This window comes from Tripterygium wilfordii, chromosome 7 (genome assembly GCF_013401445.1).
Source record: "Tripterygium wilfordii isolate XIE 37 chromosome 7, ASM1340144v1, whole genome shotgun sequence".
NCBI classification, from domain to species: Eukaryota; Viridiplantae; Streptophyta; class Magnoliopsida; order Celastrales; family Celastraceae; genus Tripterygium; species Tripterygium wilfordii.
Genome location: NC_052238.1, coordinates 14661891 through 14685520, shown reverse-complemented (window position 1 = coordinate 14685520; position 23630 = coordinate 14661891). Strand labels below are relative to the sequence as shown.

Genomic DNA, 23630 nt, shown 5'->3' with positions numbered 1-23630 from the left:
TAAAATAGGTTAAAAATAAAAAAATTCTACAGTGGCGGAAACAATATCAGAGTTCAGACATTAACGAGAGGTGATTGGATTGGATTGATAATCGAATGAGTTAGACAAATGTACATTCGAAATTCGACTAAAAAAATATTTCTAAATGGTATTTATATATTTATATATATATATAAAAAGACATCAGAGTTCAGACATGACACGGAAACTCGAAGCCAACTGTAACTCCAAAACAGAAAGTCACAAATTATTCCACGAAACCAAATCCTCTCTCCCTGTCTCTCGCGCTCGATGGGGGTGCAATCTTCCATCAAGAGCCAAATTCCTAATTCTCAGCAGAAGCCTTAGTTTAGCGCACATAAACCCTAGATTCCGGGAATTTATTATCCTACTTGAGAATCGAACGACCGAACCAACAAGAACAAGAACAAAAACGGCGACGAAGATGTTCTCATGGAACATCGCCAAGTCGGCGGCGGAGGCGATTATCTCGCGGTGGGCGGTGAAGAGACTGTGCAAGTTCCTGTTGAAGAAGAAATTGGGGAAATTTATTTTGGGCGACGTTGATCTTGACCAGCTTGAAGTGCAGCTCATTGATGGCACGATCCAGCTCAATGATCTTGCTCTTAATGTTGATTATATCAACAAGAAGGTGAGCTGATTCTCTGTACCGGTTTTGAATTTACTTTTTTTTTTGGTTCAGTTGGAAGCCGAAGAATGTGAAAAATTCTCTTTTATCTTATTTCGGTCAATAATAAAAGGCCGAGTTGGTGAAATTTTGAATCGAGTTGAGTTTCCTAGGTGGAATTACTTTGATATGTAGATATGCTAGGTTTCCTTAGGCTTATTGAATATTATTACACATCTTTTCTGACTAACCATTCAAAAAAAAAAAAATACATATTTTGTCTAGTTTGGTTGGGCCTATTTGCTGATTGAATGTGCAGTTTACTTCTTTCTGGACAAAAGAGAATAGGCTAATAAAGGCACCAACAGGGTTCTCTTTCTAAATAAAATCAATTCAAATGCATATAATCTTAATCTTACTCTCATATATGTCACTCTGCCCCATATAGCAAAAGGAAGGTTATTTAACCAACCATCCAGAATGACCCAAAGGTGATTCCTTTCTCCTGAGATTATTTTGTCCCTCTCCCTCCATATTTCCTGCAAATAACTAATACAACAAGTTGACCTTTTTTTACTGATCTTCATTGAGATGCATCAAGGGCATATCTTTTGGTTATTCAAAAGGTTTAGAGGATCCTCTAAGAACTCAAAACTCTATTGGTCATAGAATGCATGGACTTCATTCAGGATATCATAAGTCCAACTGTGAAAAATTCTTGTTTAATTATTTCGTTATTGTCATGCTGAAACCTATGACTTCTCTGTATAGCGTATAAGTCGAAAACACTTTAATCTGCATGGGTTCTGGGTGGTAAGATTCATGATAAACTAGATTTAATGGGCATGGGCATGGGCATGTGCATGAGCAGTAGAGACAAAGGAAGTGTATACATTGTCTCTTAATGGGCAGAGATGGCAATTTTGAGACCCGGTTGGATTTCACATCTCAAAAGTTTTTAACTATTGATTGTTTTACTTCAACCTTTTGCTTTACTTCTTATTTTTAGCATCAATGTAAGACAATTCGTATACATGGTTTAATTACACTTGTTAACTCTCTCATTTCAGAGCTCTTTCATAAAAAAGCATATATATATATTCTCATTTTCTTGAAACGCATTCTGGGGGCCCTTTCACATTTGCATTCTATATCACAACATGGACTCCAGAAAGCACCTATGTTCTTAATGAACATTCATGTTAAAAATGTTTATTTGTTTCCTTGAATACGGTAATCAACAATGTGTATATTGGGTGTGTTGACCCAAGGAAATATTAATTATGCAGTGCCATTAGAGGCTTTAGAGCACAGAGTCTAATTTATGGCTCCCCCTTTCTCCTCAATCCTCATCCTTTGATTCTTTTCGTTTTCCTATCTTCATCAGCTTGGCTCGGCAGCGTCAGTGATTATAAAAGAAGGATCAATTGGCTCACTTGTAGTTAACATGCCTTGGAAGGGTAAAGGTTGTCAAGTTGAGGTGGATGAGCTTGAGCTTATAGTTGCTCCTTGTCCAGGAGTGGATTCTACAGCCGGGGATGAAACCTGTTCCAGTCAAGATGATAAACAGTATATGCACTGTACCTCAGGAAAGTTTGGGCATGAGATGGCTGACAATATGGCAAAGTCTGCTTTGAGTGATGTTCATGAAGGCGTTAAGACAATTGCAAAGATAGTAAAATGGTTTCTTACAAGTTTCAACGTAAAGATAAATAAGCTGATTATCGCATTTGATCCATATTTGGAAAAGGATGACAAGGAGGTGGAGTGTGAAAGAATGTTGGTGCTTCGGATAATGGAAATAGAATGTGGAACTGGCGTGTCTGAAGATGATGAGTCCAAGTTGGGGAGCTTCCTTGGAATAAGTCAATTGACAAACTTTCTAAAATTTCGAGGAGCAATAATTGAACTTCTCCATATGGACAAAGTCAATGATCAAACATGCTGTTCATGTGCATCAGGAGCAACGTTTGGCAGCCTATTTTTATGTTCCTGCTCATCAAATATTGCGACTTCTGTTTTGATTGGTGAAAAAGGTGGATTTTCAGGCAGTCTAAGGTTAAGTATACCTTGGAAGAATGGTTCCTTAGACATTCGCAAAGTGGATGCAGATATATATGTTGATCCTATAGAGTTACGATTTCAACCCAGCACAATCAAGTGGTTTTTGCTTTCATGGGAAATTTATAGAAGTTTGGGGAAAGGTGCTAGGGGTCCCAACCATACAACATTGATAGAGTCAGATTTCTTAAATGGGGATTCTCATGTTTCATCTACCCTGATTTCTTCTGCAATTATTCCTGATAATATGATCCCGATTCGTGGTAGTGTTCCTTCCAATTTTTCCTGTGTGGCTCAGAAACAAACATCTTTCGAAGACATGCTACCTGGGTCACATTTTATACATGACTGGGTTCCATTTCCTGCCAGTGAAAGCGAGAAAGACAGCATTGGTGGAGAACTTGATCTTGCGGCGAGGTTGGTGTTCTTTTTTATTATGAAGTCCATTCTGTGGCTGCTATGTTTAATAGCTATGAAACTCCCTGTTCGCCTTTCTGACATTGATGAAAGTTTATATCTTTGATAATGAACGAAAATTCTTTATCATTTTTTTTAACTTAAGCCTTTTATATTTTTGGCCCCTTTGAATATTGTCAGTTTGTCTTGGCAATTGTATGGATAGTTTTCAGAGGATCGCAAATTTTCAACTTTTGCTTGAGATAAACGACAATTCTAAGTTTGTAATTATAATGCCTTAATTTTTGTTGACCATGGTATATTATCTAATTGTATGCATTAATTTTTGGTGACCATGGTCCATGGTATTTGATGTCCTCTAGGGTTCAAATACCCTTTTTTTTTTCCCTGTATGAACCAGTCATGCATGATGGCTCTAAGTGAAGCTACTTCTTCTAATATGATGTGCCATTGAACTTCATGCAGCGTGGACCAGTTTTTTGAATGTTTTGATGGACTAACAAATTCACAATCAGCTCTAGGAGGCAGTGGGATGTGGAACTGGACATGTTCTGTTTTCAGTGCAATAACTGCAGCGTCAAGCCTCGCTTCTGGATCTTTGCATATTCCCTCAGGTATTTGCTATTTCTTTCCATATTATAAAATATGAGTGGTTGTATGTTTGTTTACCCTTGCTTCTTAATGTGCATTTAAATTATGTTGCACTATGATGTTAAAATTTTCAAATGGCATTAGGTATTCAGTATAATTTACTGTATATTTTGGGGTAGTTCCTCTGATCCTTCAATTCTGTCAGGTACAGATTTTGCATGAAATCTTCTTCCCGTCTAGGAATTATTTGTTCTACAAATTTATCTTTTACTATGGCAATTTTTCCCTCTCATCACCATTTAATTTTTTCCCATCATCGTCTGCTATAACTATTGAGGATGACCTGCTCTTATCAATAGAAGGAAAAAAAAGATGAAAGTTTAGTGAAAATGAGCTTTGATTTGTTGTTCGGAGACATTCAAGGACTAAACATACGTTTCTTATGGATTTTTTATCGGAATCTGAGACATAATGTGTAAGTTTGTAATTAGCTTGTACTCTCTATAAGTATGCATTCCTTAGGAGAATTTCTAATTATTTTCCCTATTGACCGACTACAGATCAGCAGCATGTGCAAACCAATCTTAAAGCTACTTTTGCTGGGCTTTGTATAACGCTTTTATTTGATGATGAGGATCATAAGCTTCTGTGCGACAAGAAGGGTAATCAGATGAATAATTGTCCCAATCTTCATTACATGGGTGCAGAATGCAGGGACATTCATGTTGGTTTGCAGGTATATATTGTGATTGGATGATTGCTTTGTTATTATGAGTTGTCTCTCCTTAACCCGTTTTATAACACCTCTTCTTATTATTGTAGGTATGTCCTCAAGAAATGAGAGTTGAAGGCACAATCAAATGTATTGAGGTGTCTGATTACTTATGCAATAAAAATGATGTCACAAAATCTTCCTTGGACGGGTGTGTTCATGATTTCCAATCTCAAACTCATTTAATTCAAAATTTGCAAGCTAAAGTTCAAGGTTCTCTCCCTCCGGTTGTCTTGTTTGCTGAAGATTCTAGTTCAGAAAAATTGAGTGGACTAGTAGCTGCAGATTTTCCGTTTGGTAATAAGGGGGGCATCACCAAAGTTATGTTGCTTAAAACTTCAGGCTTTACTCATTACCGGTTTAATATGAATTTAAATCCATCTGATGGAAATTTAAGATGCCCTGCTACGTTTTCCTTGGAACTACCACCATTCATTTTCTGGGTGAACTTCTGGTTGATCAATGCACTCTTGAATCTTCTGAAGGAAGTGGCAAAATGTGTTGATGTGAAAGATGAAAATAACAAATTTCCTGTTGAGCCATCTGGTGAGAAGCACAGATCAACTCAGGACACTGAGAAAGGAGGTCCTTGTCCTGGTGTGAAAGCTTCGTCCTCCATTGAAAGTCTGCGAGGTGAAATATCACTTCTAAATTCAAGAATAATACTATGTTTCCCTTTTGAGAGCCCTAATCATCTTGCTAGTTACTCGTCTTGGGATCAGTATATTGCTTTGGATTTCCGTTCTCTGTCAACCGTGAAGAAGGGCACGATTGAAGACAATAGTTCAATTTCTGGTGCAATATCACAAAAAAAGTTTACTCCGAGGGCAACACAATCTTTGCATCTGATCATCAGTAGTCTTGATGTTTACTTGGTCACATCTGCATGTAGTGGCAATGCTGGAATTGATTCATGTGATGTGGGAAGCTTGAAATTCTGTGCTGAGCACGTGATATCCACCACCAGCAGAGCAGGCTCTTTTTCTGTCATTAGCATGCTTTGGCGGGACAGTCCCATCACTGGGCCTTGGATAGTCGAGAGAGCTAAGTCATTGGCCACCTCAGATGAATGCATCTCAACAGAAAAATTCATGGGAAAGGGTTACGAGTTTGCCACTGTAACGCCTGTTAAAGATATGGAAGGAAAACATGCTCAAATCCGTAACGAGATTGTATCCAGCTCTGCATTTCTTCTGCATATACACCTATTTTCAATGAGAATCAATCTTGGTGCTGCTCAGTATAATGGTTTAAATCGTCTTTTAGATCAGATGGTAAATGCATCAAAATGCTTTGCCTGTGATTCAACCAGTACTAACACAGAAATATCGGTGTCTCAAACTGCGATCCTTGTTGAATGTGATTCTGTAGAAATTACAATTAGACCAGATATAAAGAAGAATGTGAAAAGTTCTCTTCAGAATGAGCTGCCTGGATCTTGGCATCATCTGAAACTGAAAATTCAGAAGTTAAGTCTACTGTCTGTCACAAATATTGGAGCTATTAGGGGTGCCACTTTCTTTTGGCTAGCCCATGGAAAAGGTAATTTGTGGGGTTCCATCACTGAGGTTCCAGATCAAGAGTTTCTTCTGATCTCTTGTAGCAACTCTACAATGAAACGTGGTGATGGGGGAGGTTCAAATGCATTATCTTCTAGTTTGGCTGGTTCTGATATTTTACACCTGTGGGAGCCGGAGAACTGCAATATCTTCACATCTGTAACTGTGAGATGTGTTTTGTTTGTAGCCGTAGGTGGTCGATTGGACTGGTTCTATTCAATATCGTCATTTTTCATTTTGCCGTCTCCTGAAGTTGAAGATTCTGATGGCAATAGTTCACAAAAGTGTGAATCAAGTGCACATAATGAGTCATCTTTTGTTCTAAAGTTGGTTGATGTTGGATTAAGTTATGAGCCCTACTTGAAGAAGTTGGTAATCAGGGGTGATCTGAGTTCTTCATCTTTTAAAGAAGAAATGGATGATCCTGTTGGTTGTTTGTTGGCTGCATCATTGTTGACTATTTCAAACACAACTTTCAGTGATTCAATAAACAATGATTATATGGTTAGAGTGCAGGATCTTGGGCTTCTAATTGGTGCAATGTCAGAGTCTACTAATATTGATGGCAATTACAGTATGGGACATCTTCGCAGGATTGGTTACATTAGAGTTGCTCGGGAGGCACTTATTGAAGTAATTTTTAGAACCAACTCTAAGAATGGCCTTCTGTGGGAGATTGAGTGTTCAAAATCTCATATTTATTTGGAAACCTGTCATGACACAACCTCTGGTCTCCTTTGCTTGGTTGCTCAACTCCAACAGCTTTTTGCCCCTGATGTGGAGGAATCCCTTGTGCACTTGCAGAGTCGGTGGAATAATTTTCAGCAGGTAGAGGAGACTAATGAGTATAATGATGAAAGCAGAATTCTTAATAGAGATGTTGCGCCCTCAGTATCACTAATGCATACTTCAACTGTAGATTTTGAGGGGAGATCTGGAGTGTGTGGCTTAATGGATGAGATTTGTGAAAATGCCTTTCATTTTGATCATGTAAATGAGAGCTGCGATATTGATTTTTCTGAATCACAAGGTCGTGCTTCACTTGATGAAAATCTACTTGGTGAGGCTTGCAGCTTAACTGGAACTCCTGAGATTTCCTGTGATGGTCTATCCTTCAATGAATCAATGCCTCTAATAGGGCTGGAAAGTAATGGAGCCTCATTTCTAGAAGAAGGATACATTCCAGAAGTGATGGAAGGCTATTGTCTTTCCGAGCTACGCTCTCTATCAGAATTATCTGTAGGGAGACAATCGTTTCCGGAGGTTCTTATATGCAGATCTAGGAGCTTAGGGGATGGAGATGCTGGCATACGAAATGGTGGATGGTATGGGGATTCCTCCTTAAAAATTGTTGAAAACCACATATCAGACACGAATGGGGAAGCCAGGTTGAAAGATTTTTTGGACGATAAGTATCGACCCGATGACTGCACAAAACATGCTGATTCTAAAGAGGCCACAGGACGTGTACTTTTCAACAATGTTAATGTCATATGGAGAATGTATGCTGGCTCTGACTGGCATGAATCTAGAAAGAACAAGGGGAGCTCTGTCCATCTTCATGGAAGAGATACTACTGCTTGTCTAGAGCTTACTTTATCTGGAATGCGGATTCAGTATGACACTTTCCCAGGTGGCGGAACATGTGTATCCAAGCTTTCTCTTTCCGTCCAAGATTTCTACCTTTCTGACATGAGCAAAGCTGCGCCTTGGAAACTGGTATATTTTATTCTCTCCAATTCTCTTACCCTCTTTTTTTTTGTCGTACAACAGCTTTTGATGTTGTATGGTTTTATCTGTTTTGCAATGGAAGGTATTAGGATATTATAATTCAAAAGATCATCCTAGGGAGTCCTCTTCAAAAGCATTCAAGCTAGAGTTGGAAGCTGTCAGACCAGACCCTATAATACCACTCGAGGAGTATCGGTAAGCTTGTTGGTCTGTTATAGTGTTACTGTTATCATGTTACATGACAAGATATATAATTGTCTTTGTGGGGGATGTAGTGGGAAAAACTTTGATTTTGTTTACTAATAAATTTTTTTCCGTTTAAAAAACAAACTTTGTCTGCCTTTTTAGACACTCGTATGTCCACAATTTTGTCAAAAATTTCCTTTCAGATGGCACAAAGCATCAACTTTCTGTCAGTAATGCTGGTGAAACTGTTATTTTGATTTAATTTGTCATATAAGTTTTCCCTCTCCCAGTATTTGACAAATGTTTTTTCTTTGAGCTTTTGTCATGCTCTTCAGCTGAATGTGATGTAGTTTTTGAAACTACGGATGTAGAATTTGTTTAGGATTGAGCAACCAAAACCCTAACCCAAAATTTAAGAACCCTAGGACAGAAATTCACAATTCCCAGGTCTGAAACTGGAACAAAATTCTTGAATTTTTTTTAATCAAACAAAAAGTACCCTGAATCTCTCAGGTAGGGTTGGATAAACTCACCTTCCCCTCTCAGCCTCTCACCGAGCGTGTCTAAGGTATCTCTCCTATAGCAAATTTGTATAAAAACTCTCATTATTATTTATTCTTGACTTGCATCTATATATATAGACTCCTAGTAATCCTAATTACATGAGAAACTTCCTTCAAATAAAACTAGGATCCCTAAAATTAAACTAATATGACTCCAATTATAACTAGGACTTGACTTAACAAAATAACCTAATAAAAGACTCTCAAAACAAATAACTATTACTAAATTCGAAATTCCAACATATCTGGAAATTCCAACAATACCCTTGGTATGAAAACTAAAAGAAACTTACTTAAAATTAACCCAATAATAGACTAACTTATAAAAGCCTATATTAATGGTCCTCCTGCATCAAAATGGCTCCTCTTTGCTCTCTTTTTTTTTTCTCCTTCGATTTTCTCTTTCTATTCAATCTGGTAGATCATTAAACTGTATCAGGATTAATATCTGGTTGCTAATTCTTGTGATTTTTTCCCAGATTATGTATCGCATTCTTACCTTTGCTATTACATCTTCATCAAAGCCAACTTGATTTCCTCATCAACTTTTTTGCAAAAAGCTCGTCGTTTGACCAGTCTTTAGACAGTCATCAAGATGCTGGTGGTTCAAAAATATCTGCAACTAGTGGAGGGCATGCCATCCCAGATGAGGCATTGCTTCCTTTTTTTCAGGCGAGTGAACAATGACACTTTTTTTTTCTGTGGTATTAGATCTCAGTTTTGTATTTTTATGTTGGATTTTGCCATTAGCTCAACCTCTGTTGAAAAGTATTTTTTTGGTACTCGAGTGTTAGGATTAGTTACTTTGCTATTCAACCAAATAAGTTAACTTGTGGTTTGGGGCGTTTCACATCATATATAATATTTTAACACTTCCCCTCACTTGTGGACTGGACAATCCGAGCCCAACACATGCACAACAAATGAGGCCCAACACTAGGGGCTCTCACAAAGGCCGACACTTGGGGCAACAACAAATGAGAGTTTAAATTGCGGAAGCTAAGGTTTGAACTCAAGACCTCCCGTTCCGATACCATGTTAAGATTAGTTACTTTGTCATTTAACCTAATAAGTTAACCTGGACACGCAGTTTCTCATCCTAAGTTAACTTGTTGGAGAAGTTAACTTGTTGGAGAGTCTGTTTCTCATAGAAATGTTCACGTCTCCTCTTCCTGCCCCCAAATTATGCATTCCTTTCTGACCAGGAAGCTGGATTTGTTCTTGCATGTGTGACCTTATCTTCTGGTCAGGATAAGGAGAAAACTGTGCACTTGAGCAGTGATATAGTAATTGGTTCAGAGCAACTAGGTATGATTAACAGCCAGTTTTAATGAAGTGTGTTTGCTTCCTTTTTCTATCCTTATGGTATGCAGGTGGTAATCCTTTCGGTGATATGTAGTGTATATAGACTTATAGTTGTCAGAAAAATTGTGTTTTAAGTTCATTCTCGAGTAATTTTGATTATTGTCATGTTCATATACCTAACTGTCTTGCAACTGAGTTTCAGAAGTTCGACATATACCCTATTCTTGTTCGGGTAGACTACAGACCAAGCCATGTTGATCTAGCTGCATTAAGAGGCGGGAAGTATGTGGAACTTGTAAACCTTATTCCCTGGAAGGTGAATTTTACGTATTGTATGTTGTCTTTGGTTTTTATTTCTTAGTGTGTATAACTTTGCTAGAAGCTTTATAATTTATTTACAGAAATCATGTTTATAGGCTACTTCAACTCACCCACTGTAGTTTGTGAGTGTGCCGGAGACAAATTTTCCGGTGAAAGGAAAATAGCACCTGGTTAAGAGTTTTATACGTCTATTTTTTGTGAATCATTTGAACACATTACTTGCTTTAAGCTTTGCTGTTGAATATTGGGAAGGTCACTGGTAAGTGGCAATGCTAATGAGAGTGGATCCATAGTCATTTCATGTGGACTTATAGTGCATGGGTGTTGACACAGTCTAATCAGGTCCATTTTGATGCATTGTTTCTGGCAATTTAAACCTAGTTGCAGTTTCTGCTTATCTTTGTGGTGATTAGAAGCCATACTTGATTTGTTAATTGTTGCATGGCTCAAACCTTGCTTGTTTACATCACAGATCAATTCTATAACAATTTATACATGTGGAAAGGGCACCCCAGCACCGCATAGTAGCCTTGTTAAATAATTGTGGCCAGTATTCTTTCTGCTTTTAGAGTATGGTTTTTTACTGCGTCACTATTCAATATGCAAATGGAATTTCAATCATATTGTTATAATTTTGATGCAGGGGATTGAATTACAACTCAAACACGTTCATGCTGTTGGCTTATATGGCTGGGGCAGCATATGTGAAACAATTATAGGGGATTGGTTGGAAGATATTTCTCAAAATCAGGTTTCAGCAACATTTTCATACATATTTTGATATTAAATTTTATTGGCACTCTATTATGATGTATTGATAGATATTCATCATATGTTAACAATAGGTACATAAAGTATTGCAAGGCATTCCTACCGTCCGTTCCTTGGTTGCTGTTGGTGCTGGTGCTTCAAAGTTGGTTTCTTTGCCAGTTGAGAACTACAGAAAGGATCGTAGAGTACTGAAGGGTATGCAAAGAGGTAAACTACATTGCTAAGCTTGCGTGTTTCAGTCTCCTGTCTGTAAATTTTGTATTTTTGGGTCTTTCTCCTACTACGAATTTCAGTAGTATCCTTGGATGAAAGGTTAGTAGTATCCTTATTCTTTTGAGTATACAATTTCAGGTTCTTTTAATGCAGTTATGATTGCATTACCTAGTTGTTTATTGATCACGTTGATGGAGATGCTGATCTTGCAAACAGTGTTACTGGGAATTATAAAATTATTTTTTTGCGATAATGAAATTCGGAAGTATTTATTTTAGATTTTGGGTCATAAGGTAAAGTAGAATTTTTCTTTGTCAGAAGTTTTCCCGGTGAGTTTTTTGTGTCACTGTTTTGGATTTATTTTATATTTCCTGCCTTTAGTTTTGTTCTGATAATTACATAGACTGTGTCAATAGTGCAAAAGTATAAGTGTGGCTTTAACCTCATCTCGCAAATGCTTTTATGTTAACTGTCCTAAAGACTAAATATATGTTCTAGTCTATCTGCTTTCACAAATTTGTCAGTTTGCTTCAGTCTTCATAATAGATACTATAGCATAACCATATTGGGGCTGACCATTCTTTTCTTCTTTTCTTAAATTGTTTGTATAAAGGTACAATTGCATTTTTAAGAAGTATTTCTCTTGAAGCTGTTGGACTTGGGGTACATCTGGCAGCCGGTGCTCATGAGATTCTGCTTCTAGCAGAATGTATTCTTACCAGCATTCCTCCTTCTGTATCATGGCCTGCACAAGATAAAAGAAAGACAAACGTAAGATGTAATCAGCCGAAGAATGCCCAACAGGGAATCCACCTGGTGAATATTCTAACATGCCGTGCTTTCTACATGCCTGCTTTGTGTCATTTGCATGAGTTTATATAAAACTTGAAATGTACATGGTAATGTGCTTCATTTGTATGAGCTGTCACTGGGCATCTTAAATTTGCCAGTATTTAACTGCTGTAAGAACATTGACAGTCCTCAAACACTGCTGGACTTCGTAAGTTCTTTTTTAGCTTTAGAAGATTGTAGTTCTGCATGAAATTTTATTCCATGAATGTAAATATCTTCAGTGTGTTACCCCAATTCAGGAATAAAATACGGAAAAATAAGAATGGTGTGCCCAAGGGGCAGAGAGCGTTAAATTATTACAACTCTAGGGATCAATCTCTTGATCATTTAGTGGGATAATAATTTTGTATGTACTGAATTGATCATAGAGAAGATATTAACGTGTAAAATTGACAGGCTTATGAGAGCCTCAATGATGGACTGGAGAAATCTGCTTCTGCTTTAGTTCGAACTCCCTTGAAAAGGTACCAGCGTGGGGCCAGTGCAGGATCTGCTTTCGCAACTGCTGTTCGTGGGGTTCCTGCTGCTGCTATAGCTCCAGCTTCTGCTTGTGCTAGTGCAGTACGTTATGCTCTTCTTGGCCTTAGAAATAGGTTCTCTCTCTGTCTCAAGAACATGTCTGATAATATCTTGTCGTTTATTGGTTCTAAATTACTAATATGCGACTCTTAACACTTGCAGTCTGGATCCTGAGCATAAGAAAGAGTCATTGGAGAAATATTTGGGTCCCAGTCATCTGCGCGAATAGAATGAACACTGATAATTTTAAGGTATCCTTTTGTTTGGCATGCCTTTTACTCTTCCATTCTTCCATATCAATTGAAAGTTATAATATTACCTTTATATCAACGCAGAGGATTGTAACCAAAAAAAGCTGACGGACTGACTGAAGAATTCATTTCCTTCCCTCCTGATTTTTGCCTCACCCACCTAAAGGGAGGACAAGTTTGGGGACGTCCTTAGCCGTTGCAAAGCCTGTGTATTATGTGAGTCAATATATCTTATAACTTGCCTCTCATTTACAGTGTGGCCTCTGAGCCATATACAATCATATGCAGGATGTTTTAAAATGATAACTTGGCATCGAAATATTGCTTCTATTTTCTCTTTTCCCCCACCTACTTGATAGATTTTCTCGCTCCTTCCCTTTAATTAAAATTTTTTGTCATGCAAAAATAAATAAAAATCAGTAATATATGGGACTTATATTAAAATGTGCTCTCTATATTCGTTGGTTGCAGAATGTACAGTTGATGGTTCCAAAGATTCTTTTCCCGTCTTGATCAAGACAAGACAAGACGGTAAATTTTGTACAGAATGTCCATTCAAAAAACATTTTGTACAGAATGTAAATAGTTAATGGTGCTGGCAAGCTTTAATATGCATATAGACGCCTACATTTTGTAAGTATATCTAATTAGTTGGCTCAGTGACCTGGAAAGAATGTTATGCTCATTCTTTTATTAGTTTATAGCTTTGGCTGATGTAAATGGTTTGTTGTACATAGCATAGCTCATTGTGCCATATTTTGATAAGCATTTATTGATTTTGATACCTTGTATGTATATATAGCTGGATCTGCTTATATTGTTGCAATGATTGTAAATTGTCTTTCTGGTGATTTGGTGAGTGGTTATATGATATCTATCCAACATTTTGTGCTTTATTAGAATGCATATATGTTCTGTTCGTGTCAGGTAGTGGATTAAAGGATGTTTCAGTTCTGGTATCCTTTTTTTGCAAATTTATCAGTGTAATGATGATTTTTCCAAAATCATTTGAATTTTAATTATACTAGATGAGGATTTGTGTCAATTTACAAGGTAATTGACTTACTGCACCACCAGAATGCCTGATTTTCCTCTGTTTTGTTTTTTTTTTTTTAGTCTACTTCTATGCAAGTAAAAAAAAGGAAGAAAGGGAAGGAAAAGGGGGTTCAATTTTTTGAGTTTGAGATTTTTGTTTGGTAGTGGAGGAATCACGTGAAGTGGGCGTAAATCTTGGGTCATCATAATAGTTCGCATCACACTGGTGATGGGTAAGATTGGGGGGAAGTCCGTGCGGTAGGGATATGAAAGTGGGACAAGCCTAAGGAATCAAGATTCTACAAGCAAATATGTCAAGTGGTTAGCATAATACGCCTTATTCTAGTTAAAACCAACTAGGCTATCTTAAGTGGTTTTCGAGTTTGAGATGATGATTAGCATGAAAGCAGAAAATTAGTAGTGCTCAATAAAAGATTATATAATTGGTCATTGTACAGGTATCGTTCGTAACTTCTTGGATTTTCTATTACTGCAAGCATTTGTACAGATGAAAACATTTAAACAAAACGTTCATTAGGAGTAGTAGTAAGGGAAAGACTGGGAGGCTAAGAGTGACAAAGCTCATGAAAGAATGTTGGGAAGTCAAATAAACCTCGAAACATGTAGAATCATTCCATCTCACCTGTGGTTTTTGGTGGAGCAGGAGCACCATAATATTTCTTGTCATTACTTCTGGACTTCTTTAAGCCTAACTTCTCCTTCCACCACCATGAGTTCTTTGGTAGCTTTGGCAATGCATTCTCATGATCATCATCAGCAAGCAATGCATCTCTTAAAGTCATCTTAGTGCAATTCTCCTTCAAAGGCACCAACATTCCCTTAAAGATGGCTTCATCAGCTGGTATCATTCTGTAGTTCTTCACTGAGAATTGGAAGTCTGAGGAAACTGGTGCTTCTCTGTAGTTGCTTTCACTACTCTTGATGGCCATCTGGGCTTCTGCAAAATCATTGGAAAAAGAGATTCTTGCATCCATATAGGATAAGTAGGATGTCTTCCTTCTGCTTCTTGTTGAGCATGCCATTGACATTTAAAGGCTATCCAATAACCCTTTTTTATTGTTACTTTTTTTTTTTTTTGAAAAGGCATTATTACTTTTCTTGCACAGTTAGAATCCACATGCAGATGCTTGAATTTATATCTGTGGGAGCTTTGTTTTATTTGTAAATTAACAGGACATCTCATGTTACTTAGATTTCTGATTAAACTAATGATTATCACCTTAACATGTTGTAATAACCTTTTTTTTAAGACAATGCATGTCTTAAATAATTATCCAAATAACAATACAAAAGTGAAAACAGTAGTCTGTCCATTGACTAATGGCATGTGAAGAATTTAACAACTTTGAGTTTTTCCATTGGCAGGAACTGTTGCTACTCACATGGTTCATCATCATCATCCTAGTGGAACTTCAGGTTTACCAGTCATTCACCAAATGGGTTTTGGACATGTGTCTTATTCTCAATTTACATAGGTTGATAAATTTTGTACACAAGTGAAGACATTGTGTCAGCGTCATAATCCAAGGGCATTGGTCTCCCATCTTGTTAACAAGGTTTGTCTTTGTCTTCCTAATCTAATGGATTCTAGGTTTGTCTTTGTCTTCCTAATCTAATGGAGAATCTATCCTCTAATGTGTCCAATTCAAAGCTCAATCTACAAGACTAGATCGTGACTGTCCTGGTTGGGTTCTTTGAATGTTGCCCATTATTCATTCCACTTTCTTTATTTACTCTCACAGCAACTCCAACTCAGGTGCTATCAAGGTGCTATATGGTTTTAAATACCACCTTTCATATTTTGAGGTGCTAAACTTTGTTGTAATTTGAAAGAGGGGAGAAATAGAAGAATGACATGAGAAAATTTGGCCCAATTCATTTAAGTTATTGTCCACGCTTTGGATCCAAACCCTTTGTGGTTTTGTCCTTTTAAAAGGCGCCTCAAGTGATAAAGAGATGACCCATGGTTATAAACCATATGGTTTGTGTCTAGGCAATGTATGTGGGAGAACAAACTTAGCACCTCTAGAAGAAAGAATAAAGAAGTGCAAAATTTTGGAAGCAAAAATTATGGTTTTAACCAACAAAATAGCATCCCTACCCCATTTTTTTTTTTGCATCCCAATAGAGGTTCTATTTTAAATGGGCTTGACCCAAAAAAAATTTTAGAACTTCATTTTAGCACCTCCCATTGGAACCAATGAATTTTAACATTCCGCTATTACATTATTTGAAAAGCTAAAATAAGGTTTTAACACCCCATTTTAGCACCTCCCATTGGAATTGCTTGTAGGGCGCCCAATAGGAATTGATTGAGAAACGTATCACATCATTAAAATAGAAGATCTAATGCACATGTTATAAGTCTATATGTTTCATTGACTTAGTAAGATAAATTTTAAAATGTTAGCCCTAAAAGATTCTAAAAGCGCCGTGATGATTTTGTTTGGGTTTGGACATAGACTTGGGAAACGAACACTACCTTACAATTGTAATCAAGTTTATAGGCAATGGAGTTCATTGGTGTAAGTGCTCTTTTCGAATTAGGAGGTTGGGCGTGTGAGTGAGGCGCCTTTTTGGAGGATGTCTCGAAAACTAATTCTTTCTTTTAATAGGTAATTTTCTATGTTCTATTTCAATATCAACGCTAACTTATAAAATGTATAAAAAAAATTGTGAAATAAGTTGTGAGCTGTTTGATAAAACACTAGCTTCTAAGTTGTGAAAAAATCTCTTATATTTAGTTTAAAATATAGAATAAAAATTACACAAAATGTGAAAACTGATAAATTATTGTAATTTGTTATTATATTATTTTTAGGTGAATATTTTATTTCATTATTAATTTAAATTTTTTGAAATATTGTTGAGAATATTAATTTTAATTTTAAGTTCATACTTATAAACTACAAAATATTTTTACATAAATAAAAATGAAATTAATCTTTAAAAATTTAAAATAAGCCAACGGTATCGCTGTCAACAAAAAGCATACTATTTTTAATTATATTTAAGCAGCGTGTTTGAAACTCTTTTTTTTTCCCCTTCAAATTAACCTATCATTTTCCTTGATGGTAAATCATGAGTTTTTATATAAGATACATGAAAAATATCTTAATTTAATTACTTTTGAGTCTACCTTATCGAGCGTTGTGTTCCTAATTATTTTTGAATTATAGAACTCTTTATTTTTCAATTTTCCAAAGCAAATTGATGTTAATTTATTTTTATCTCTTTAATGTAAAAACAACTTACAAATATATAAATCCACTACACAAATCACAATATTTTAATCAAATTGTATTTGAGACTACCTTATATAGTTTTTATTTTTTTTTATTTTTATATACTACTTATAAAGCTTATTGTCCTAATTATTTTTCAAGTACCTTCTTTAAAATTCTTTTTCCTTCTTCAATTTTCCAAAATTATATTGATTGTATATTTTAATTTTGCATCTTCAATGTCAACACAACTTAATTACAACTAACAAGCCGGGTGCCATTACAATATCAGATCAATCATCCACCAAAAAGAAACTCACAACTGTAATTCAAAGGCAAGCGACAATACTCTTTACTCTTATATAATTTTTTATATATTTTTTTTACTTGTTTTCTGTACAAAATTCATGAGCCTGTGCAATGACGTCGAAACTACGCATACCAATCAAGCCTATGAAAAATTCCATGGCCTTTCAGAAAGAGCAGATTCTTTACTAATCTTTATCAATAGTTGCACCAGATAATCTTTGTTTAGCTACAGAGGCTAGCATTTTCCATATTTAAAGATACCAAGAAAGTGACTAATGAATGGATTAACATTTTCTTAATGACTATGATTTTGTTTTTAATTATTATTATTTTCCTGATTCAAGTGTTAAACGTGGTGGACTCCCTTGACTTGAGCATAAAATAAATATTTTGGGTTTCTTCTAAATGTAGATAACGCGTATGCTTGCGTTGGCTGTCGATCGACTAGTAACAGTAACAATGTCAAGGTCAAGGAAATGATGAAGAGTACTGAAATATAATTTATGATTTTATGGCAACATCAGTGATCAGTCAGCCTACTCGGAGAAGAAGAAGAGATATATTCAAGATTGCAAAGAAAAAAAAAATATGGATAAGTACTTGTATGTGCACATGGCAGCTGTTGATTGAAGTCTAAACTCTAAACTAGAATGACATCATACGAGTTTTTCCTTTGGACATTCGATATGGGCATAAACTCGGGCCGTCAAACCCTTGAGCACAAAAATATTGCTCTAAGAAATGTATAATAATATAGAGGCACATCAGCATGTGTGTGTATATATAACTAGGATTGCAAATCAAGTACATCACAACTTATGGTTGTAAGATTTTTCTCGACTTCAACCATAAAATGTATCCTTCTTCTAATGTCCATATATGTCCTGCACCAGCAGTTTCTCCTCTCCCAGAACCAAGTGCTCCACCACAGTGTTATGGTCCTCCCAATATGTGTTTTTCTACACCAGGCCCAGGGCAGTGGTCCACTGGTCTTTGCCATTGCTGTAGTGATCCTCCAAACTGTAAGCGCCAAAACATGTTCTTACGTGTATATATATAGAGATATATAAAACTTATAATTGATTCAAATTTCAGGTATAAACACTTGCTTTTGTCCTTGCATCACATTTGGACAAATCGCAGAAATAGTTGATAGAGGTTCCTCATGTAAGTTTGCAAATCAAGTAGCTATCTAACATTGATTTGATAAGAGTCAATTTTTGTTGACATGGTGTGGTTTCCTGATTCTGGGTAAAATCTATTTCTTTTGTTGATTTTGCAGCTTGTGCAGGATGTAGTATTCTATATTTTCTACTATCTTTCACAGGTTTCCCATGCTTGTACTCGTGCTTTTTCCGAACAAAATTGAGGAGACAGAATCGCTTACATGAGGAACCTTGCTTGGACTGTCTAGTGCACTTGTGCTGTGAGTGTTGTGCACTGTGTCAAGAATACAGAGAGCTCAAGAATCGTGGTTATGTTATGGGAATAGGTATGTAATACATTCTAACTAGTTAGGCTTACCCCATAAATTTAGTAGAAGGTACTGATTTGCTTCTCTTCTTTGGTTGCTGCAAATATGAAGGTTGGGAAGGCAATCTACATGGACAAAACAGAGGAGTTGCAATGGCTCCGACCGTGTGCCCCGGCATGACAAGATGAGAAGGATCTTTCACAGTGAAAACTCTTTCTATTCCTGCTTGTGTGCTTCTGTTACATTTTCTCCCTTTTGTATTTGCTTTTCTCCTGTACTTTGCACAGTTGCACTGTAAAGATGACAAGATTAAAAAGAAAAAGAAGATATAATGGCATGATATATAGTTTTCTCAAAGATGCATTTTACAAGTATATTCTACCTTCAAACATTATCTGTGCCATCTTCTTCAGAATCCTTTCTATGTAAATCTGGGTGGGGGAGCCTTTAGCTCGAGGCGAAACCGGGTCACTGAAACATCCACATCAACAAGTACTGAGTCTTCCTGCTTAAGATATCCTCTCAAGACTTCCATGCCAATTTCATTATCAACCAACTGATGCACTACCCTCTTAACCTGGCCTTACTCCAAATTTAGAATCGAAACCCAAAGTTCCTTGCATAATGAAGATCAGTTTCTTCTGCTTGAGCCTCTTTAATCCAGTTCAGCTGGAAAAAGAAAAGGCAAGTGTTAGAATTTAATACACAATTTTCTTCCGAGAAACACTACACCAGTATCACACCTGTTTGCAAGATTTTTCTTGATTTCACCTATGAATGTATCAATATGACCCTCACATATACTTACATAATGGCCATCTAGGTCCTGTACCAGTTTGTCCTCTTCCAGAACCCACTACTCAGCACTAACTTGTCGTCCTCAGCAGGGCAATGGTCCACTGTCGTGGCCATTGCAATGATGATCCGGAAAATCGAAAATGTATAGTATTTAACAAGACAAATCCAACAATATGTTTTTTAAAAAATTTTAGTTCTTCAAACTGACACAAACAAGAGTAAACAAGTATTATGTAAAGAAGAATTAATATGCAATCCAAAACCTCCACATTCATTATCCTCATATGAAGTCTAAAATCAAATAACAAAACATAAATGGTTCCACGACATAAAAAAAAAACACACACACACACACAAACACAAGGTGCTACTTATATGCGCTACTACATATCACTAATCATTCTTATGATGTCCCTCACTCTCTAAGTATTTTTTTTGAAGATAACCCAAGCGACACTCTGGTTTGGTAGCAATGAATAAAGCCCTGTTATCAGCATTCCTGAATGATTCCATTGCAAAGAAATAGAGCTCCTTGGTTATCCCTTTGTAGGAGCTGCCCTTCCAGCTTTTTCTGCGAGCCTTTTAGATTGTTCAGCGATATGAGTCTCCAGAAGAGAAGTAAGTCTTTCCAACAAATCATTTAACTGTACATCCATAACTGTTGACTTCTTCTTTCTTGGTTTACTTGCTTTCATGCTTCGTGACCTCTTTCTGCTATCGTAAATGGGATCTAAAGCAGTAGATGGTGAAATCGCATGAGCTCCAATGCCGAATGTATCCCTAAACATTATATCAAGTTCATCCTTGTTTTCCAATCCAAACAGATGCAACTTACTATAGTTTGAATTCTCCTGAAAATTCATATAACAATAAGAAAAAATTTAATACAAATTCATGGATTTGTTTTATAGAAGAGTACAATGAAAACTAAGGATCAAGATTTTCAAAAATATACCTGTAATCTCGCCTGCCACAAGTCTTTTCTTGCCTTCACCGTATCCCTTTTGTGATCCCATCCCAATCTAACAAGTTTGTTCCATAACTCCCATTCCTTTTTCAATTCTTCCCATTTATCTTCTAGGACCAACATATGGTAGTTAAGGCCAGTTCTTGTTTGGAAGTCTCTTGCAACATCTGGCCAACCAAATATAGTATAGCTGTATAGGGTCCTTGTTTCTCACCATTTTTCACATTGTCAATACACACTTCTATAAAAATTTTGGTGTTTTCAGCATCCCAATTTGTCCCATCAAGATCTTCTTCAGAAGCATCCATCCCATTATCATTGGTGGGGATCGCTTTCACTTTTCCTTTTCCGCTCATTGGGTTACTGTATCTGTATGTATAGGAAGTAATATAATTCAAAGAAACAAGATTGAAGTAACTATATGTATACATAAGCAGCAAAACAATTACTTCGGCATAACAACTCTCCACTACTTCTGTTTAGCCAGTGTATAAACCATTTTATTCACAATAAGTTCATTTTTTAGGGCATAAAACACACATGCAATTCACATCCACAAACTTCCAGATGCTATATATTAATAGAAATGAGACACGTTGTACTTCTAAAGAAAAAAAAAACAGGAACAATGGAGTTACCTAAATGTAGGAATTTGAACAAGGTTGCAATTAGGGACTTAAGAAAAAATAGAGCGCTACAGCCTACATTGCACTGATGTGCGTTTTCTTGAACAAACATGACCAGAAGGTGGCAATGTGGCACATGTGTATCCATTGAGGTCCAAAGATTTTTTTTTCACAGATATTGCTTATACAAACTCAATCATTTAACAGTTGAACTATCTAACTACCTAAGAATTTAAATTTTAATATATAACATGAAAAGATAGAAACTACAATTGTAAGTGGCAGAGTTGAGCTAAAGAAATGATCATTTGTTGCATAAGACTATAATGAGTATTTGTCATATATAGCCTAAATCATGAACCTATTTGATAATGTAGTTATTTGCTTCTTTCACTTTTTTCATTGGATTGGAAATCACCAAAATGGCAGCAAGTTTTTCTGTGGCAAAAATAGAAAGAAAAGCCAAAGAATTCTGATATATATGTTCTATATCAAAATTCTTCAAATATAATTTACATCAATAACATGTTAGAACGCAAAGAAACAATCCATATGCCTGTTATGACTTATTAATAAAAAAAATGCTTGCAATGACTTTGCATTGCACTCTTGCTCGCGGGAACATAAAAGTCAATCCATTCTCGTGCACCAAGTTTTCAAATCCAGAACATTGTCACAATCTCAATAATCTTCTGTCTATATTAATATGGCCGATGGACAAAGACTGTCAGAGAAAACAGGAACAACTGATCTATTGAGAAGCACAATTGTTAACTCCTTATCTAAAAAATCACAGCAGAACTCAAATTTCCTTCGTGCATTACCGAACATCAGTTTGCAAGAATACTTACAGAAAAACATTCGTCGAGACTAGAAAGCACAATGGAATCATTCAAATAAACATTCTATGGTAATTCACCGAACTTGTCTTCAAAATTGTTTAGTTCTTCAAACTTCAGACAGTCAATTTTCTCTTCTTTACAAGATACAACAGTGCAACTAAACCACACAGTGCATACATATATACAGAACACAATAAAGGCCCCCTCAAGACCAAAATTCTCCACAAATCATGAATCAGAATCCAGTAAAAGGATCTCGTGATCGTGAATATGAACTATGGCTCAATTATTTACAGATATAATTATCAGTAAAAATGTACGAGGAGTGTGTCGCAATTAGAGCATATCTTGCCACATAAAGTGATCACCGTTGTAGCAAATCGATTAGATCTAGAGAACAAAAACAGAATCTCTCAAACAATAATCTCGAATGTTAGTCAGACCAAAACAAAAACACATAACCTACTCACAGTTGCAAAATCTTCCAATCTCCGGAGCAAAGAGAGAGATATGACGAAGAGGAGCCCTAGCGATACTGTGATGTCGTAGCCTGGTTGTTTTCTGGTGTAGAAGACAAGCTTCAAAGAAGGTCCCGACTGAAGGAGTTTTTGCAGATCTGATCAAACAAGGGGCTTTTAGCCACGATTGTAGAGGGGGGAAGTGCGGGAAACCCAAAATTTCAAAAGCCAAAATTGTCGTAACAATTTTGCGTTGGATGGCGCGAACGGCGCGATCGCCAAATTCTCGGGATTTGGTGGGCAATCTGCAATCGCCCCATAAAACGCAGCGTTTAGGTCTTTAGAACTAAATAATTTCCTTAGTACTAGGTAGTCCATATAGTGATAATCAACAAAAACCCAAGTTTTTTAAATAAAATTTTAAAACGATTGACTCTCAAAATACACGTTAAATTTTAAAAAAAATTACATATTCGGAATCAACACATAAAACTTTTTCTAACAAGATCCATTGTCGATGAGTTTTATCGGGTGGATCTTAATTCCACTGTTTTTTCAATGAAATTTCAAAAATAATGGATGTGCTTTAAAAAAATAATGAAATCTATATTAAAACAATAAATTTTGAACGTTAAGTGGACCCACATGTATTTATAATCAATGCCTATTTGCATGCCATGTAGATTTGGGGATAAAATGAGGATAAAATTTTGAGATATGTAGCATTACTCATTTATATTTGGTTAAAATATGTAAAAGATGATCATAGGGTGCTGATTGTCCAACCACCGTTGAAAATTATAGAAGGGATTTGTCTGAGATTTTTTCAAAAAAGAAAAAGAGAGACTAACTCGTCAATGACTCTCTATAATCTATAATAAAAAAAGACATAGGGTGCATTTGGTGCACCATATATTGTAGTTTGACAATATATTGTTATGCACAACCAAACAATAATTTTTGAACTCAAAAATCGAGACACTTTGGACATATATTGCTCATTGTGAAATTGTTCCATTTTGAGCAATTTTGAGACATTTGGATACCATTTTTCAATTTTACTCCTTGATTTTAAATGGATTGACGTTAATGTCCTCATCTTCTCCACCTCTCTCATCTGTTTCTCCACATCTCTC

At 36.2% G+C, this 23630-nt stretch overlaps 4 protein-coding genes across 7 annotated transcripts; 2 read left to right on the top strand and 2 right to left on the bottom strand.

Annotated features, from left to right (window-relative positions):
* Positions 1 to 206: 206 nt before the first annotated feature.
* Positions 207 to 13636, top strand: LOC120001340 (autophagy-related protein 2-like). 3 transcript variants are annotated; one of them, XM_038849610.1, is made up of 15 exons: positions 207 to 652; positions 2016 to 3106; positions 3572 to 3720; positions 4258 to 4433; positions 4520 to 7747; positions 7842 to 7954; positions 8988 to 9180; positions 10016 to 10129; positions 10778 to 10885; positions 10980 to 11112; positions 11732 to 11934; positions 12367 to 12563; positions 12652 to 12740; positions 12825 to 12956; positions 13212 to 13636. In XM_038849610.1, exons 1-13 carry the CDS (start codon positions 446 to 448, stop codon positions 12716 to 12718), a joined length of 5979 nt encoding a protein of 1992 aa, XP_038705538.1. In that variant the 5' UTR covers positions 207 to 445; the 3' UTR covers positions 12719 to 12740; positions 12825 to 12956; positions 13212 to 13636. The 3 variants fall into 3 exon arrangements, with proteins under 3 accessions (XP_038705538.1, XP_038705540.1, XP_038705539.1); XM_038849611.1 differs by having other exon boundaries at positions 544 to 652; positions 1918 to 3106; XM_038849612.1 differs by lacking the exons at positions 10980 to 11112; positions 11732 to 11934; positions 12367 to 12563; ... (1 more) ...; positions 12825 to 12956; positions 13212 to 13636 and having other exon boundaries at positions 8988 to 9175; positions 10010 to 10129.
* A 602-nt stretch (positions 13637 to 14238) lies between these two features.
* Positions 14239 to 15133, bottom strand: LOC120003076. Its single transcript, XM_038851976.1, has one exon. It carries the CDS (start codon positions 14822 to 14824, stop codon positions 14405 to 14407), a length of 420 nt encoding a protein of 139 aa, XP_038707904.1. The 5' UTR covers positions 14825 to 15133; the 3' UTR covers positions 14239 to 14404.
* Positions 15134 to 18036: 2903 nt separating this feature from the next.
* LOC120002955 (protein PLANT CADMIUM RESISTANCE 2-like) lies at positions 18037 to 19427 on the top strand. 2 transcript variants are annotated; one of them, XM_038851823.1, is made up of 4 exons: positions 18037 to 18333; positions 18425 to 18496; positions 18612 to 18821; positions 18915 to 19427. In XM_038851823.1, the coding sequence occupies exons 1-4, from the start codon at positions 18183 to 18185 to the stop codon at positions 18989 to 18991; spliced, it is 510 nt and encodes a 169-aa protein (XP_038707751.1). In that variant the 5' UTR covers positions 18037 to 18182; the 3' UTR covers positions 18992 to 19427. The 2 variants fall into 2 exon arrangements, with proteins under 2 accessions (XP_038707751.1, XP_038707750.1); XM_038851822.1 differs by having other exon boundaries at positions 18044 to 18351; positions 18915 to 19135.
* Positions 19428 to 19907: 480 nt separating this feature from the next.
* On the bottom strand, positions 19908 to 22739 carry LOC120002828. The gene is made up of 3 exons (XM_038851665.1): positions 22507 to 22739; positions 20557 to 20937; positions 19908 to 20452 (listed from the first exon to the last, which is right to left on the bottom strand). The coding sequence occupies exons 2-3, from the start codon at positions 20689 to 20691 to the stop codon at positions 20138 to 20140; spliced, it is 450 nt and encodes a 149-aa protein (XP_038707593.1). The 5' UTR covers positions 20692 to 20937; positions 22507 to 22739; the 3' UTR covers positions 19908 to 20137.
* Positions 22740 to 23630: the final 891 nt, after the last annotated feature.